The sequence below is a fragment of the Micromesistius poutassou genome, assembly GCF_964030765.1.
Source record: "Micromesistius poutassou genome assembly, chromosome: 23".
Taxonomy (NCBI): domain Eukaryota; kingdom Metazoa; phylum Chordata; class Actinopteri; order Gadiformes; family Gadidae; genus Micromesistius; species Micromesistius poutassou.
This window is the reverse complement of record NC_140293.1, coordinates 5415606-5433105: the sequence shown is the minus strand read 5'-3', so window position 1 is coordinate 5433105 and position 17500 is coordinate 5415606. Positions and strand designations below refer to the sequence as shown.

General features: G+C 47.7%; 3 protein-coding genes across 3 annotated transcripts in view; 2 read left to right on the top strand and 1 right to left on the bottom strand.

The window, feature by feature from the left end:
* The window catches only part of capgb (capping protein (actin filament), gelsolin-like b), a 10972-nt gene extending 2443 nt beyond the window's left edge, over nt 1–8529 (top strand). The window contains exons 2-9 of the mRNA XM_084487238.1: nt 2349–2542; nt 4997–5151; nt 5602–5760; nt 6098–6247; nt 6417–6503; nt 6630–6762; nt 7450–7541; nt 7885–8529. Coding sequence (XP_084343364.1) covers nt 2350–2542; nt 4997–5151; nt 5602–5760; nt 6098–6247; nt 6417–6503; nt 6630–6762; nt 7450–7541; nt 7885–7950 — 1035 coding nt within the window. The 5' untranslated portion in view covers nt 2349 and the 3' untranslated portion in view covers nt 7951–8529. The remainder of the gene's footprint in view (nt 1–2348; nt 2543–4996; nt 5152–5601; nt 5761–6097; nt 6248–6416; nt 6504–6629; nt 6763–7449; nt 7542–7884) is intronic.
* Nucleotides 8530–10429: 1900 nt separating this feature from the next.
* On the top strand, nt 10430–15642 carry LOC311368736 (uncharacterized protein; the record flags this gene model as incomplete). The annotated part of the gene is made up of 9 exons (XM_084487521.1): nt 10430–10493; nt 10877–11004; nt 11284–11379; nt 12478–12606; nt 13054–13212; nt 13362–13490; nt 14268–14346; nt 14460–14486; nt 15068–15642. 9 exons carry the CDS (start codon nt 10430–10432, stop codon nt 15640–15642), a joined length of 1386 nt encoding a protein of 461 aa, XP_084343647.1.
* A 1533-nt stretch (nt 15643–17175) lies between these two features.
* The window catches only part of LOC311368734 (uncharacterized protein), a gene marked incomplete at both ends in the record, with an annotated part of 5179 nt that continues 4854 nt past the window's right edge, over nt 17176–17500 (bottom strand). The window contains 2 exons of the mRNA XM_084487520.1: nt 17176–17265; nt 17378–17472. Coding sequence (XP_084343646.1) covers nt 17176–17265; nt 17378–17472 — 185 coding nt within the window. The remainder of the gene's footprint in view (nt 17266–17377; nt 17473–17500) is intronic.

Sequence of the window (17500 nt, the reverse complement as noted above, 5' to 3'; positions counted from 1 at the left end):
TGTTTTACTAGTAACCTGGAACCAGGAACCTGACTCCCCCATTGGCAACACACACACACACACACACACACACACACACACACACACACACACACACACACACACACACACACACACACACACACACACACACACACACACACACACACACACACACACACACACACACACACACACTCGCGCACACACACACACACACACACACCCATCCACGGGCTGCGGGTATCATCACCCCAGGTCCAGCTCCAGTTACCGCCCACATATAAGCTAACCAGGCCAGGTAAAACGCAGACGGTCGGGGCTACCTTCGCTCACTTTGAAAACACACGCAGACACGCCGGCTGTGACACACCCAGGGTCGCACACCTCAGCGGACGCACACGATGGATCCGTATCTGGAGTGCGAGCCGGAAACGCCGGCGATTATGCAGTTAAGTGGCAAAGAGGACGCCCCTCTCAACTTCTCTGTGTCTGGTCTCTCTCTCTCTCTCTCTCTCTCTCTCTCTCTCTCTCTCTCTCTCTCTCTCTCTCTCTCGTTGACTTGCTCCTCAAGCAGGGTCCAAGGCCCTTGCCCATGTGCTTCTGTCCTCCACTCTCCGTCTCTTTCTCCTCTCGCTCGCCTCTCTTTCTCTCTATCTCTTTCCTCTCTCTCCGTCTCTCTCTAATTCTCTCCCTCTCCTTCTCGCTCTCCTTCTCTCGCTCTCCATTATCTCCCCCTCTCCTTCTCTCTCCATTATCTCTCCCTCTCCTTCTCTCTCTCTCTCCATTATCTCTCTCTCTCCTTCTCTTTCTCTTCTCTCTCTCTCTCTCTCTCTCTCTCTCTCTCTCTCTCTCCCCACTATCTCTCTCTCCTCTTTCTTTCTTTCTCTCTTCTAGCTTGCAGGCTGCTTAGCATGATTGATTGTCATATTATTGCTCTTATCTTTTTTATTTTCTCGTCTTTTGACATTTCTCTGATTGGTCGGTTTACCGTCCATGTCCTGCTCGTTATCTGCACACGTCTGCCAGAGTTTGTTATGGTGGCAACAACTTCTGCATTATTTGTCATGTGACCCTACTGTCATGTGATTGTGCACTGACGGGAATTCAGACTTTAGTGTTTTTGTCTAGTTTTTTCTATGTAATCTATGTAATCACTTGATGGAATTTGACTTTGGATGCACTGGTGTGTTGGCTTAGCACTGTACTTATTATTTGCGGTTAATGCAAGAAAGGGCAAGGCACGAAAAGTCCATTCTCTCACCTACGCACACACGCACGCACAATTTGCGAGAGCCCATATTAAACACAAAATTAAATCTGTAATATATGTTATCTGTTATACGGCTGAATAATAATTAATAAGTGCAGGTGGTTTTCTTTCTCTTCAGGCTCCATGTCTGATCTGTAATAGTTCTAAAAGCATAACCTGCTTAAGAGTGTTTCCTCCTTTTTGTGGGTCTTAAGTGTGTCTGTGAAAAGCTGTTGCTGTTGTCACAACAAACCATAATACCGTGAAGGTATATGATTAGGTCATGTGACTCATCTCTCTCTCTCCTAGTCACACCCATGCTCTTGTGAAACCACATACTACGCCTGTAGTTGGCAGGGCAGTGGTGGGTGGGGTGGGGTGGGGTGTGTGTGTGTGTGTGTGTTGGAGGGGGGGGGGTCATGTTGCATGGAGATGATGTAATCTAGCCCTGTGGTCTTCAGCCGGCCGTGCAACACTTCATTTAGGGTTGAGGGCCCGAGCCATAACAAGCATTTACATGATCTCTTAATCCGTGCTCTGATAAGGAACACGCATGGGGAGATAGGAGGGTCAACACAGCTTCCCCGTCCCCGCACCACCACCCCCCCACCCCTGCTCTCCTCTTTCATGAACTGGTTTCTACACCTGCCCCAGCAGGCACACACACCTTAGGCAAGGGGTTTGTGAGGATTGGATCACACCCCGTCAGCTTCCCCTTTCTTGTGTCATTTGAGAAACCCTTGTAACCGGAAGTCTATGACGCAGAACCAACCAACCACATCTACCTCTTTCTGTTCAGAAAATGATTTACCAATACCAAGTCTTAGGATTACAGCTTAGTCTTTTCAACCCCGTTGTGAAAGTTAACTCGGGTCTGCTACAAGGGATGAACGATGTTCGATTCCAGTGGATACTCTTTTTATGAACCAGGGTAGGGGTAGCAGACACGCCTGTGTTGGTCCTTACGAAGACACCTCTCTGAGAAGTCACTGTTGTTCTCTCTCTCTCTTCCAGTCGTTGCCACTCATCTCCACTGTGACTCTCTCTTCATCCCTCTAACTCATCGTCACTGTCTCTCTCCCCCTCTCTCTCTCTCTCTCTCTCTCTCTCTCTCCAGAATGCTCCCATTGCAGCCGGCCCAGGGGCAGTTCAGCCCGGAGGTCCGTGAGCCCGGCCTGCGGGTGTGGAGGGTGGAGAAGATGAAGGCGGTCCCGCTGGAGGCCTCCGAGGTGGGGGCCTTCTTCAACGGAGACTCCTACCTGGTGCTGGACAACCGCGGGGAGACGGGGGCCGACGTGCACATGTGGATCGGTGAGAGGCAGACCCCGAACGGGGTAGTTGGGTCAAAAATGACCAAACCAGGGGGCGCCCCGGTGGTTCACCGGGGAGAGTGCGTACCATTGAGAACCAGACCTTTCCGCAGGGTCCATGGTTCGATTCCTGCCCGTGGTCCTTTGCAGCATGTCCTCCCCTATCTCCCCATATCTTCCTGTCTTACGCACTATACAATAAAAAGGATAAAAGAGTCTGGAGAAGAACCATACATTTCTTTCTAGTTTCGATACGCTTTTGCGGGGAGCCGATCACCAAGCTGGCTTTTCCCCCTGGCGTGCTATTGGCTGGTTTAACACAATGACGACAGGGAAGCGACGGCAAGCAGCCAATTGCATACAGAGTCAATTTAACTCTACCCGTTGATCACGCCTCTTGTGCTGAAGAAAATGACAGCGGCTTTCCCAGACCAATGTGCAATCTACGCTTGAGCTTGGTCTGGCAATAGCCAGGCTACAAAAAGAGTAATTTTTGACCAAACTACCCAAAAAACACTCGGATACTTTGATAATACTTTCTAAACTAGACATCATTAGGTTGAATAAAACACTTTTTGTGTAATAAACACACTTTTTGTGTGTGATGAGGAGAAACGCATCATAACTTTCATGTTACATGCAGGTAGTGGACTTCAGTATATCAATACCATATCAGTATTTCTGGCATCGCAGTTGCCCCCCTTCAAAACAGGAGCCGTCATTGTAGGGCAATCGCAGGTGTCGGTGGTGACACCCATCTGCTGCTGTTATGTACCAGGGCACGTGGTCCAATGGTCCATGCGTCTTGTCCACACTAGTTCAGTCGGCTACCTCTGCCCTGGAACATAGAAAAAGCAGAACTGTGTTTTTTATTAAGGTGTGCTGTGAGTCTAAAAGGCTGTATTTCATTTTCTTTTTTTTTGTATTACACAAAATGTAAATTATAATCTAAAAAAAACAACTAATATAGGGCATACGCATGTTTTGTTGCCATTAACGATACCTGTGTTAGTCCTATGATGGCTACTCTGGAAAAGGGCTCCATCCAAAGGCTTATCCACAACCATTCAACTCGTACTTTCAGTTCCCCCTGGCTGATTGTTGAAAGGAGGAAGTGTACTAGTCACTTGAATGGCCTTCCCCTTTAATCTTAACCCACTACATGTAACTACATGCTAGCCCACTATCCTGTGTGTATTTCTGCACCGCTCATGCAGACTTGTGAAATTAACCAGACTAATAAGCCTGCCACTAATGGTGATAATGTCACCTGAGACCTCATAATGAGAAAGAGAGAGCGAGAGAGAGAGCGAGAGAGAGAGAGATAGAGCGAGAGAACACGAGGGAACCCTAGCCATCCAGGAAAGGGCGTGTTTCTTTTGGGATGCCATTAATAATGCAGGGGGGCTGTTACAGTTCTCAGATGTGGTTGCTGTTCCCAGTGCGTGTATCCTCTTCTCAAGGTAACACTAAGCCGATTGTCAAAGCTTGAGGAGATAGAGGTCCTCTTAGCTGCGGGAAGTGTTGTCACTCCTAACCACCACACCCCACCCCACCAGACTCCAGCCCCACCTCCACCCTCCACCCCCACCTCCACCCTCCACCCTCCACCCTCCACCCAGCCTCTGTGTGTTATCGCTCTTCTTTAATCCCCCAGTAGGCTGCGGGTCACCCAGTTTGTTGCAGAGCAGGATCATTTCTTTGGGGGAAATGTTTGAAGCCGGGGATTGGATTTGCAGGGACTTGCAGCGACAACGTGACGTGTCATCTGAACAACGTTAACCGTATACATTTGGTTCACACAAAACACCATTTGCTCTGATCGTGCAGTCACAAAAAACAAAATGACTACAATCATGGCCGGCTGCTGCCTTCCTGTCCCCACCACAACCATGTTTACATGGCACTGTTGTGTACCATAGAGACCCTTTGGAGTCTACTACCAGGCCCTGGTACATAGAAGCAGCAGAGCCATCATCATGACTGAGCCACACCAGTGTTTGTCCTACAGTGAAGCCGCTGTGAAAAGGGTCTCCTTAAAGACATGTATCAATGTTAAAAATGAAGGTCAATGATTTTTATGACCATTCTCTCTCTGTCTCTCTCTCTCTCTCTCTCTCTCTCTCTCTCTCTCTCTCTCTCTCTCTCTCTCTCTCTCTCTCTCTCTCTCTCTCTCCCTTCCCCTCTCTCTCCCTCTCTCTCTCTCTCTCCTCTCTCTCCCCCTCCCCATCTCTCTCTCTCCTCCCCCTCTCTCTCTCTCTCTCCTCTCTCTCTCTCTCCCTCCCCTCCCCCCCCCCTCTCTCTCTCTCTCTCTCTCTCTCTCTCTCTCTCTCTCCTCTCCCTCTCCCTCTCCCTCCCCCTCCCCCCCCTCTCTCTCTCTCTCTCTCTCTCTCTCTCTCTCTCCCTCTCCCTCTCCCTCTCCCTCCCCCTCCCTCTCTCTCTCTCCCCCCGGCAGGTGAGAAGTCATCCCGTGACGAGCAGGTGGCGGGCGCCATGTTGGCCACGCAGCTGGACAACTTCCTTGGGGGGGAGCCCATCCAGCACCGCCACGTCCAGGGCTACGAGGCGCCCGAGTTCATGGTCCTGTTCCCCCGGGGGGTCAGCTATAAGGTAGGGGGGGGGCGGGGGTCCTGGGTCATTGCCATGGGGGGCCTAGTTGGTCCTATTGGTTCCATACATGGACACCGTCATCACTTTATCCACCTCAAAGTTCTCCGTCCAATATGTGTCGTTTCCTAGTGTAATGTGTTTCATTATTGTTCTCAGGGAGGAGGAGTTAAAGTGCTTCACGGTGAAATACAGTTCTTTCAAATCAAATTCAAATTTTATTTATTTATTTATTTTTTTACTTTATTGACACCACGGCGCCTTTCGTGCAAAAAGTCACCGTGTGTTGTGTGTCGCAGACATCGTCACGACGACCCAAGCGAACACAACCGGGGGGGGGCGTGGCTAACGAGGGCGTGGCTAAACCTTCATTTTGTTCGGCCCCGGTGTGTAACGTTGTGTGACGTTGTGTGACGTTGTGTGACGTTGTGTGTTGTGTCCCGCTCTCCTCAGGAGGGCGGCGTGGAGTCGGGGTTCCGGAGGGCCCCGGGGGCGGGCCCCGTGCACCGGCTGTACCAGATCAAGGGCAAGCGCAACATCCGTGCCAAGGAGGTGGAGCTGTCCTGGGCCAGCTTCAACAAGGGGGACTGCTTCATCCTGGACCTCGGGGAGGTGGGTGCGGACAGAGACGTGGACGTGGAGACGTGGACAGAGACGTGAACACAAACACGATGTGTTTGTGATCCACACCAGTGTGGTCGTGTCTCAGTAAGATCAGGAGATTATGAATGGGATTTAAAACACGCAACCAACCACATTTGGTTGGTTGCAATTCTACTCTAGTGGGAATCAAACCTCTTACCCCTGGCTGTGTTAATAAATGGGTCATTGGGTGAGGAGGGGAAGGTCCTGTACGTCTCATGACCCCTATGTTAGTAACCGGGGGAAACGCACGTCTGTTGATCATTGAGTCACGGGGCTTGTTTTTGTCTGACCGTCCGTCCCGCAGACCATCCTGTCGTGGATCGGGTCCAAGGCCAACATCTTCGAGAAGCAGATGGTGCGCGAGATCGCCTCGCTGATCCGCGACACGGACCGCCACGGCAAGGCCCGCATCGTGGACATCAACGAGGGGGAGGAGACCGCGGAGATGCTGAAGGTAACCGTGGTTACCTACGGAGCCGCCTCCCAGCGGATGGCGAAGAAGAGAAAACGGCTCGCTTGCGTTTCCTCTCTTTTGGGTCCACGAGGAGCTACGTTCTGTGCCGTCGCTGCTACAGTTGGACCGTCAGCTCATTTTGAACCCGCCCTATTCTCTTGATTGGCAGGTGCTCGGGCCAATGACGGAGCTTGGGGAAAGCACGCCAGAGGAGGACACCAAGGCAGATCGTTCCAACTCGGCCCATCTCTACAAGGTCTCTCTTCGCTCCCACCTTTCCCTTGTATATAGATCTGTTGTCCATTGAGACGGCGAGAGACACCGTAGAGTGCTAGCCCTTTTATTAATATGCTCTAATCATATCACACATCGTACTTCATAGGTTTCTGACGCCACGGGGTCGATGACCATGACCAAGGTGTCGGAAAAGTGTCCGTTGGGCCGGGATCTGCTGGGGCGCGACGACTGCTTCATCCTGGACAACGGGGCCAATGGGAAGATCTTTGTCTGGAAAGGTGAGAGGAGGAAATGCCGTCTGTCGTGGAGGTCATCAACCACGGGGATAGTTGGACTGGAACGCAAACCAGCTCTTTCTCCTGGGTCTTTCTATAAGCGGGTCCCTTTTATTAATTCAATTGTATTTGTACAGCCCTTAATCACGGGTACAGTCTCAAAGGGCTTAACAGGCCATATATTTATGACACCCCCATGACCCTAGCCCCCACCCCCCCCCAGAGGGCAAAAATAACTCCCTTAATTAGCAAGGAAGAAATCTTGAGGATGAATGCAGAGTGTGGGATCCCTCCTTCCAGGGATGGTCAGGAGTGTAATGGGAGTCATAATTGACATACAAACATACATACATACATACATACATACATACATACATACATACATACATACACATACATACATACATACATACATACAAACATACATACATACATACATACATACACACATACACACATACATACATACATACATACATACATACACACATACATACATACATACATACATACATACATATAGGCAAAACATTTTGAATCGGTGATGGGGAGCTGGCCGGTTAACCATTAAGAGTGTCCAGGCATTCAGCTGTATTCAGTTCTTTCTTATAGTTGTCTCCTATAGTCGTGAGTGACATGCTAGGGACTCCCAACAGCTAAGACTCCTCCCTGTTTCTGAATGATTGACAGGTAGTGGGGCCAATGCTGAGGAGAAGAGTGAGGCCCTAAAGATGGCGGATAACTTCATCCAGCAGATGAGCTACGACAGGATGAAGACGCAGGTACGCTAACCGCTGGGTCATTGTCGTGAACACAGTGACGCTGCATATCCCACGCTGTCTGGGTTATGAAACTCTTGAATCAAAGATCTTAAATACACACTCGCATCAGACCACAAACACACACTTAAAAACACACAAAGTGTTTCAATGATTGTGTCAGTAAGTCTATTGGTCTTTCTGTCTGTCTTTATTGACCTCATTCAATGATTGACACAAAGACCAAAACTGATATCTGAATCTCAGCAGAGATTCAGCAGCTATATAACTCCCATTACTCCATCAGCCTATAAATGAACTGATTGCTGAAACGCTATAGAAACTAAAAGAGTATTTTCCTCTTCAGGTGGAGATTCTTCCGCAAGGAAGAGAGACGATTATGTTCAAACAGTTCTTCAAGAATTGGAACTAATGGGAAGACAAGATGTACACGGCTTCACGCACTCATGATAACCCAAATAACAACAGTGCCCCCTATGCATATCATGTTTTTTATATGTATATGAGTTCATGTTTGTGTATATATTTCGGTTAGACCGGTAGTGAACTCCTGTGAATGAAGGCGTCTGACACGGAGGTTTGCATTAACACATCATATCATTCATTAAAGCACTGATTCAAAGAAGCAAATCTTTTTATATTCTATATATCTGTTCAGCATGCATCTTCTAGGCTGTCAATCATTTTTATGAACATGTTTGTTTTGGTGGGTTGAGGCTACTCTCAGTTTTGGTTCAATATTGCCACGCATTACCGAATCCCCATGAAAATAATTATGTAAAGAAATTCATCCGTATAGAGTCAGTTAGCTATTGCCGGTGCTGTTGCATCCTGAACGGTCTTTGTTATAGTATAAGGGTATTCTCAAAGGTATTATCTAGCCAAGATGACATCGGATGAAATGGTTGTGTTTTCTTTTGTACAATTTGTTAAGAGCATCACAGATGTGTATTCTCCTGCAGAGAAATAATAAAATACAACAAAACACAAATATGAAGCTTGTGGTTCTTTAATGTCCCTTATCCTATGCACAACGTTTCAATTATTTTCAATGATTAATCAATTATTCAATTATTACTCTCTCTTAATTATTAATCCTTGTCACTATTATTATCTTATTCAAAGGGCAATAATGAACTCTGACCAGCTAACTGGGTGTAGTCGAGAGAGCTAACCCTTAAAGCTGTGACTAAAATCACTCATTTCTTATGATACATGATCCACACCCTATCTCCCATCTGTCCTATGTCATTACTCATCCTCATTACACCATCGACCAGCTGAACCTCAGTCACATCCAGCCACTCCCCATCATTCAGCCATCCACTGTCACTGCCCCATCCACGCACCCTCCCATCCATCCACTCAGCCTCCCATCCATACACTCATTCATCCTCATTGACACAGTGATTGGTCTCACCTGCCTTCCTTCCAGGACTGATGCCCAACAGTGCTCTCAACGGCTCCAGATGAGCTCAGATGAGCGGCAGTAGCTCAGGAGGTAGAGCGGGTTGGCTGCTAACCGCAAGGTTTGATCCCCGGCTCCTCCTAGCTGGGTGTTGAGGTGTCCCTGAGCAAGGCACTGCACCCTGTGTGTGTGTGTGTGTGTGTGTGTGTGTGTGTGTGTGTGATAAAAATGCATTTAACAGCCGTAGTTGGCTTCAGATTTTTTTCGGCCTCAGCAAGACTTAAACTGGGTTCACTGGAGTTCACAACCAACAGCACTCTCCACTGGGCCTCAGAGACACCTGCTGTATCGTTGGTTAACTGTAATGGTCAACAATAAACCAAGATATTACCCCATGATAGAAAACATCAAAAATCTCCTTTTGAATTTCCAATCATTCATTTCCAATCAATCTGTCATTTTAATGGTTGTAGTCTCTTTTATTGCCTTTATGTGCGGCCAATACACAGGTGTGTGTGATGTAAGCCTACATAACCAAGTGCAATCTTCGACTGCACGCCTTTATGCAGTGCATGACCAGAGATCACACAGTGACATCTAGAGAAATAAAACATTTGGTTTACGGTCAAAGATATCATAGTGATATTAAAGACGATACAGGCCTCTATCAAAGCGTTGAATGGAGAGAGCAGAGGAAAATCAAGTATTGATTGATCCACACGTGACAAGTTTATTGTCCTCATGTTCGCTCTGTGACGATAGCGGCACGGCCATCTGCGTCACTTCAGGGAAGGCACCGAAAGCAAGGCGAAAATATCATATCAATAGATAGCAGCACACACACACACACACACACACACACATACACATGCCCGTGACACAGTCGTTGAAGACGGCTATATTAGATATAGCCGCTGGATCTTGATCTTGCCACCGAGTCCAGATCATAAAAGACAGAGTCCAAGGGTTGCTCCTGGTATATACAGGTGCAGATAAAATAGCTTGGATAGAAAGCGTTCGCTGTCCAGACCTTCCTACCGCAGGAGCGATCAGCACTCTCTCTCTCTCTCTCTCTCTCTCTCTCCCAAAATGGATGAAGGTAGGAGCATGTAGGAAAGGAATATTGAGTTTTGACCAACTTCTTATTTTTTGTATTGTAAGACAAACATTCTGATGTGTTGATCTCATTGCATAGTGATTATTTCTCACTTTGTGTTTGAGAAAGAAAGAACAAATGGTGTGTGTGCGTGTGTGTGTGTGTGTGTGTGTGTGTGTGTGTGTGTGTGTGTGTGTGTGTGTGTGTATGTGTGTGTGTGTGTGTGTGAGTGTGCAGTCCAACAATGTATAATAATAATAATATTTGTAGAATGCAAAGTAAAATATAAAAATACAGTTTTTAATTCAAAGCATACAGTCTGTAACTGAGCTTATCTAACATGTCATATCATTATGTTCCACCCATTCTGTTGCATTATAATGAAACATGCATCATTTGGCAGGAACAAAGCCCCAACAATTTGAGATGAAGAGCATTCTGAAGAAGAAGAGTAGGTTTTGACATCACACTTCCATCCAGTACAGTAGCCAATCATTGCTCGATTATGATCTAGCGATAATTGGCAGCGGGACGTAAAGCATTATCAATGTATGAGTGTTGATAAAAGGTCATTAACATAAATGTGGCTCTCTAGCCTAGACCCATAGCCTTGGCCCATTTAAAAGATATCTATTCATATTCATAAGCATTTATATCAAACGCGTTTGATGAAAACAGATACTGTCTTTGTTTTGTATCAATAATCCCGAGCACTTTCTGTATAAAATATTGGACATATCTTTTTCAAAAGATTAAAAAATTTTTTTTTTGAATTTTTACATTTTTTTTAAATGAAAAATAATTTGATGCGACCCCTTACCTCCGCCCCCTTAGACCTGAAGGGGGAGGGCTCCACCCAGAGCAGCTCCATCGGGGCGGTGCGGTGGCCCCAGAATGACCAGTACGTCCAGCAGCACAGCTCCGCCCCCAGCCGCGCCCTCAAGACCTCCTCACTCGCACAGGTACGCCGCTGAACACACACACACACACACACACACGCACACACGCGCACATACACACACAGGCACGCACGCAGGCACGCACACGCACATGCACGTATGCACGCGCACACATCACACTATCATCATCAATAGTCATGTTTTTAGTCGTTCAAAATAGATTTTAATCGATTTTTCACCAGCCCTCTTTAGGGGGGGGGGGGGGGGGGGCGTTCAGGAGCAGGGGGTTCTGGGTAAAGCCTCACCCTGTGTGTGTGTGTGTGTGTGTGTGTCCTCCGGCAGGGCCCCCGGCAGAACGGCCTGAAGGACCTACGCAGCCTGCAGGAGTGTGTGGAGTTCATCAACGACTGGAAGGCCCAGGTGGACCACGTCTGTCAGGTAGGAACCCCCCCCCCCACCACCCCCTCCCTGAAACCGGTACCAGCCGGACGAGGTGATTCAAGATCACACAACTTTATTTGTCACCACCACATACAGCGAGATGGACTTTAACAGTGGATAACAGTCATCGTTGACGGTTTAGAAATGTTGATACAAATGGCACAGTTTGATATCATTGTATAAATAAAGTGGAAAGCTTTTTGCAAACTCTCAATTTGAATCGGCCTCCGATCACTTAAAACTCCTTTATTTACACTTTAAGTGTTCATACTTTAGTTGGGTTGGAAGCATAACTTCGGTGACAGTGTCTCATGACACTCATGTGTATTCAAGGTTGAAAAAGGGTCAGCAAAAAACGCTGATCTAAGCGCTGCTATGGGAAACGATGACAGGCGTTTCTGTTTGTGCATGGAGAGATGACATAACTGGAGAGATGACAGAGCGTGACTGTAGGGAGCGCGGTCGCTGATAAGACCTGCAGGTTTACAGCCTGGCTGAATGACGCCTGGCCCAGCTCTGTGGCTCTGTGAACAGCCCCGGGATGAACAGGCCTACGTGCGTGGCAGGCGCCCTCTTCCGGGAAACGAAAGCCCATGTGGGAAAACAAAAGGGAATTGTGGAAAAGGAGAAGTGAAAAACACACAAAACAATTCACAAGCCGTCTATTCATAAAGGTGCTAGGGGTAAGATTTAAAAGCAATCATTTTGGTGTCATTTTTATATAAATGTAGATGTATAAGTTAATGCTATAAATGCCATAGCCTTCTGTCTGCTCTAAGTGAGTGAAATTGGCCGAATATCTTGTCTGTGCAGCCTCAATGTGAGTCAGTTTAGATTTTATACAGCTCCCGGCTCATCCCTGACCAATCAGGTTGTCTCTGGCTTATTTCTGACCAATCAGGGTGTCTCCCGCTCATTTCTGACCAATCAGGGCATCTCTCCCCTCGATGGGTCCCATCCAGCCTACCTGTATGTGTCACGCGATACAATACCTCCTTGTATCTATGGCCAGCCAGGTCGGCGTCAGTGCGCCCAGTGAATGAGAGAGTGTCTGACAATAAGTGACTAATGCTTTGATGTGTTACCGAATCACAGGAGGGCAGCGGGCGTCCGGAGGAAGGCAGCGCCGGCAGCACGAGCGACGAAGGACGGGAGGAGCGCAGTTTGGAACAGAGCCGCAAACTCATCCTGGAATGGGCGGGCGAGCTCCAACACATCGACACGGTGAGAGCCGTTCTGACCACGTCGTTCTGATTGGCAATCCCGCCGATCAACGGACCAACCATTTTATACTCAATATTACTGAGGTAGAATGACGTATACTTTACTTTATGTATACTTTATAACTGAGGTCCGAGTGGTCAGGACACAATAAAATGAAGAGGGTGGGTTTCATAGTAGCAGGTGCGAGGGGCGTGGTCAAAACCCAGGTGCGCCAGGCTGGGCAGCCAATAGAAAGCCTGCACTCTGGGAGAGACTTTGTATTTTACAGAGAATTTCCCCCGTTTCCACAGTACAGTCAAAAATAGCACAGAAACTTTCACCAGCACGACATGAGAGCCCAACAGAAGCCGCCCGCCTTAAAGAGTGATTTGGGGGTTTTCCTCTCTAAGGACGTGACGTTTGGGGCGCAGGTGTTAACGAAACCGCTGCTCTCTGCTGTGCGTTCAGCTGCTCAGGGACACGCCCACACCGTCGCCGACGGCAACCAGGGATGAGGACGAGGAGGAGGAGGAGAAGGAGAAGGAGGAGAAGGAGGAGAAGGAGGAGAAGGAGGCGACGCAGATGAGGATCATGAAGTGGGCCAAGGAGCTACAGGACGCCTCGGAGGTGAGGACTCAAAACTCAACCCCCCCCACTCCCCCCCCCCCCCCCCCCCCTCACGTGACCTGACGTTAGAAAGCTGTAGCTCGGGATGCGCTTTTATTGTGAAAGGACGTCTGTGTCCGTGGGAGTAATAGCGCTTGGCGTGGTTCCAGATTTGCGGCATTGAGCGGGAGGAGCTGGGCCAGATGCTGAGGCTGCTGGGGCTGAGGAAGAGGAGGCTGGTCCATCTTCTTCCTCTGCTGGAGTTCATCACCTGGTCACTGCTCAAGGAGGACCACACGGTGAGACACGCGCCAACGCACACACGCCCACGCACGCACGCAGGTGCACACACACACACACACACACACACACTTAAGAGGACCACGTTCTCTTAATTCCCTCTAAAACACACACACAGACTGCACTATAATAAAGGTTATATTATATTATTACAGTACATTCTAGGTGTGTGTTTTTATATAACTTATATAATTATAATAATATAAGAAAGGTTTGACATGTTGACGTTAAGATGAGGTACTTGGGTGAAGGTTCACAGAGAGCCTGCGATAGTCACTGCTTGCCAGAGATAACAGCATGTGGGATGTTATGTCATAGCTTAAGGCGCCGATGAAACGCATTGAGGGTGGACCCTTATCTCCGATTGGTTGTTAAACGATGCAACAACCGAGAGCGTTTACATAGGTTTTCGATTGATAAGAATGGCGTGCAGAGATTTGTTAGTCTACTTTGTTATTCATCTGTGGATGAATCAATGAATCAAGTTACTGCTTACACTGCATCGTACACAATACCGACCGTTGAAATGTCGTGCAATGCTCTCAAAACGTAGAATCCACTCAAGCTACATTTCTACATTTTGACATTGGACCAAAAGGTCAAAGGTAACTGGGCAAGTGCCAACAGAACCTTGCTGTCGATTAGCAAGGGGGAGAAGAGGGAAAAGGTTAACTCCATCCAACAACCTACATCCATTGAGTTCTGGCCCCATTATGACTTGCTAAGGACTGGTGTGACGCATCAAAAAGGTTATAATAATTATTCTTCCTTCACAGAAAATGATGCCACAGTTCTGGTTGCTGGCCAAGCAGCGCAGCTGGGAAGCAGGGGTTCCCCGATACATCCCCAACTCAGGTGAGAGTTCAGTCACTGCAAACTAACACAAACTTGTTTGGGTTCTTCTGATTGTCCGTCCATGGTGTAGAGATCTGATGCTAGTTGTTCTCCGTTCCCTTTTGACCTTTTAGTCTGGAGTTGGATCACCAGTGCCACAGGTAAGAAAAAGCCACAAACCCATTTCCTTTTGACACAGACACAGTGATCACAGTGAACGCACTGATGGGTGCGTTATGCTCAACGGTGCCGACTTTATTCAACCCTAGATGCAAATATGTATGGCGTTAGATTGATTATCATGAGCCTGGCATCGACAAATAGACAGATTTTACACTTTTATTTTCCCATATTCCTGGGAATCCCTCCTCTTGTATGATGAGGTTCTAGAACGGTTCTAGAAGACCTGAGACCCTGTATTCAGAAACCTTACTAGCGGAGTACATCCGTCTCTTCCACGGGTTCCACCCATGAGTGTAGGATCCACCCCCACCGCCACCCAACCTCCCAACACACACACACAGACACACAGACACACAGACACACACATTAATAAATAAAACATTAAAGTGAAAATGTCATAAATCGCTTTGGACAACATTTGACGACGGGATAAAGTCAAAGGTCATAAAGGCGGCCGCCTTTATCCCGTCATCGCCGCCTTGAATTCGCTTGATAATCTCCCTCCACCCCTCGACTCTGACCCAAACCGTCCCATCTCTCCGCTCGCCCCCCCCTACAGCCGACGTGACCCTGGACCCCATGACCCACCACCCCTGGCTGCAGATCTCCGAGGACCAGCGGGGGGTCCAGGAGGGCCCCGCCCAGGCCATGGACCTCCCCTACAGCCCGCAGCGCTTCGACAGCTGGCCCGGCGTCACGGGCTGGGAGGGCTACGGCCGCGGGCGCCACTACTGGGAGGTGGACATCGCCAACACGGGGGTCTGGCGGGCGGGCGTGACCGCCGTGGACGCCAAGCGGCGAGGGCGCGTCCCCATGTCGCCGGGGCGGGGCTACTGGGCGCTGTGGCGCAGCCCGCAGCAGTTCTACGCCTGCACCGATCCGGAGCCCACCACGTTGCCCCTGGCGATGGCACCGCGCCACCTGGGCGTCTACCTGGACTACGAGGAGGGCCAGGTGTCCTTCTACAACGCCAAGACCCGGACGCACATCTTCACGTTCACCGGGAGCTTCCGGGGGAAGATGCTGTACCCAATGCTGGCGCCGCTGGACGGGCGCACGCGGCTGGAGGTGCGACCGCCGCCGCCGCAGCAGCAGCAGCGGCCGCCGCGCAAGGGCTCCGTCATCGGGAGCTGAAGTGAGGGAAGGCGGTTTTTTTTTTTTTTTGCGGTGCGGTAGGAAAAGGGGACGCGAGGATCCGGGCGGTTCGTGGATAACGTCTGGTGACACGTCGGGGACTGTTTGGAGGCTAAATGCTTCATTGGATTATGCCGGGGAGAATTTTTGCGTCAAGTTTAGAGCTTGCTTCTTCCAACACTGAATTGCTCGGAGAAATTTGTTCCTGCTCACTGAAGATTTCGAATCGAATTTCATGAAAGGTTATGTTGTTGTTGTTATGTTCGTTTTCTTTCAAGGGTTATTTTCTTGTGGATAGTGTAAGATTAAAAGTGCGATTAAAAACATTTCTATATTACACTGATTTAATTTACGGATGTGATATCTACAAATGATCTACGTGTAAAAGAATGTGGTAGCCTATATGTGTATATATTTTTGTATAAACCAACCACAAGTGAAACCAGCCAAAGTAAGCTAGATTTTGAAGGTATACAACCGAAAAAATCCCACCCCTCCCTTTGTGCCTCACTCCAAAGCCACTCCCCACTCCCCCTAACTCCCCCCAAAGTTTCTGATCATGCACAACAGGTAGGCCAGCTCAAAAGAAGAGTCCCTGGACGTTCTATCTTCTATCTAGACATTAGGCGTTGCTGTGCTAATGGAGTGAAAACTTTGCATTCCATCCTTTAATTGGTGAGCTAGCTCGAATAGAAGGATAATGCTGCTCTCTAGCGGACATCTGGTGAAACTACTAAGTTGTTTTCCTCAGGCTTATTAAGAAATTATTCATCAGTTTATGACATAACAGATCAACTTTTGAAATCATATATTCGTTGTCAATTTTTTTGTTTTTTTTTGTTTTTTTATTGTTCTTAAAATATTTACACTTGTATTCCTCATATGAATGTGTAAGACATTATTGACAGAGTGACCATATTAGCAAATCATGTTAAAATATGTATTTGTTGTCAAATTATTGAATTGTCAGCCACTTACAAAGCTGTGTCCTTACAAAATAAAAAAGATTTCACTTTCTGGTGTCTATCCAAGTCTTGTTAATCAACCTAGAAAGATCTGTGTCCTTATCTACCAATAGTCCGCTTAGTATTAATCAATACCCTCTGATCAAAAAGAGTTGTCTTGGTTTAGAAATGTACAAGGGTCCGCCCGATGCAGGGAAAATAAAACCACAAAAAACTAAATTTGCATTGATTTGATTGATTCCCTTGATTTGAGTGAAGATGAGCGAGTGAGAAGGTGAGTGAGATAAATACTGCCCCATGGTGGACATCTGATGAAACTATAGCTGTATTCTTTGTGAAAACGTACTCAATTATTTATCAAGCAAAGGAATAACAATTAAAACATTTCTTGACAAATAGTTTCTTGACAAATTCGTTAATTGCCGGTCAGTGTCCATGTTTTTTTCCACCACAATAATAGTCCAACTGTATCACACTTTACCATTAGAGAACAAAGCAGTAACATACATACATACAGTAACATACACCACAACCGCAACAATTAAAACAAATAAAACCTTGATTTCTTTCACTGTGCAGTTTTGTCGAGTTGTGGCCCCTCCTTCCATTTGAGTTTCCAGAACACGCCGTCCAACACTTTTCCGAAGCGGACCTTCAACTGAAACACATCAGCGCAACACTCAGGCTCGTCCAATAAGGACCCTTGGGGTTTCATTGGCTAGAAATAAGGAAGCCCCGCCCAATGCCCCACTGTGATTGGTTTGTCATACCTCTTTGAGTACATCCTTCATGATGGTTTCCTTTTCGCAGTCTTGCTTAGCTGAAGAGCACAGCATGGACAGTGTGACTTCACTCTTGTTCCCGGCTGAGGACAGAGGAGGTATATACGAGCC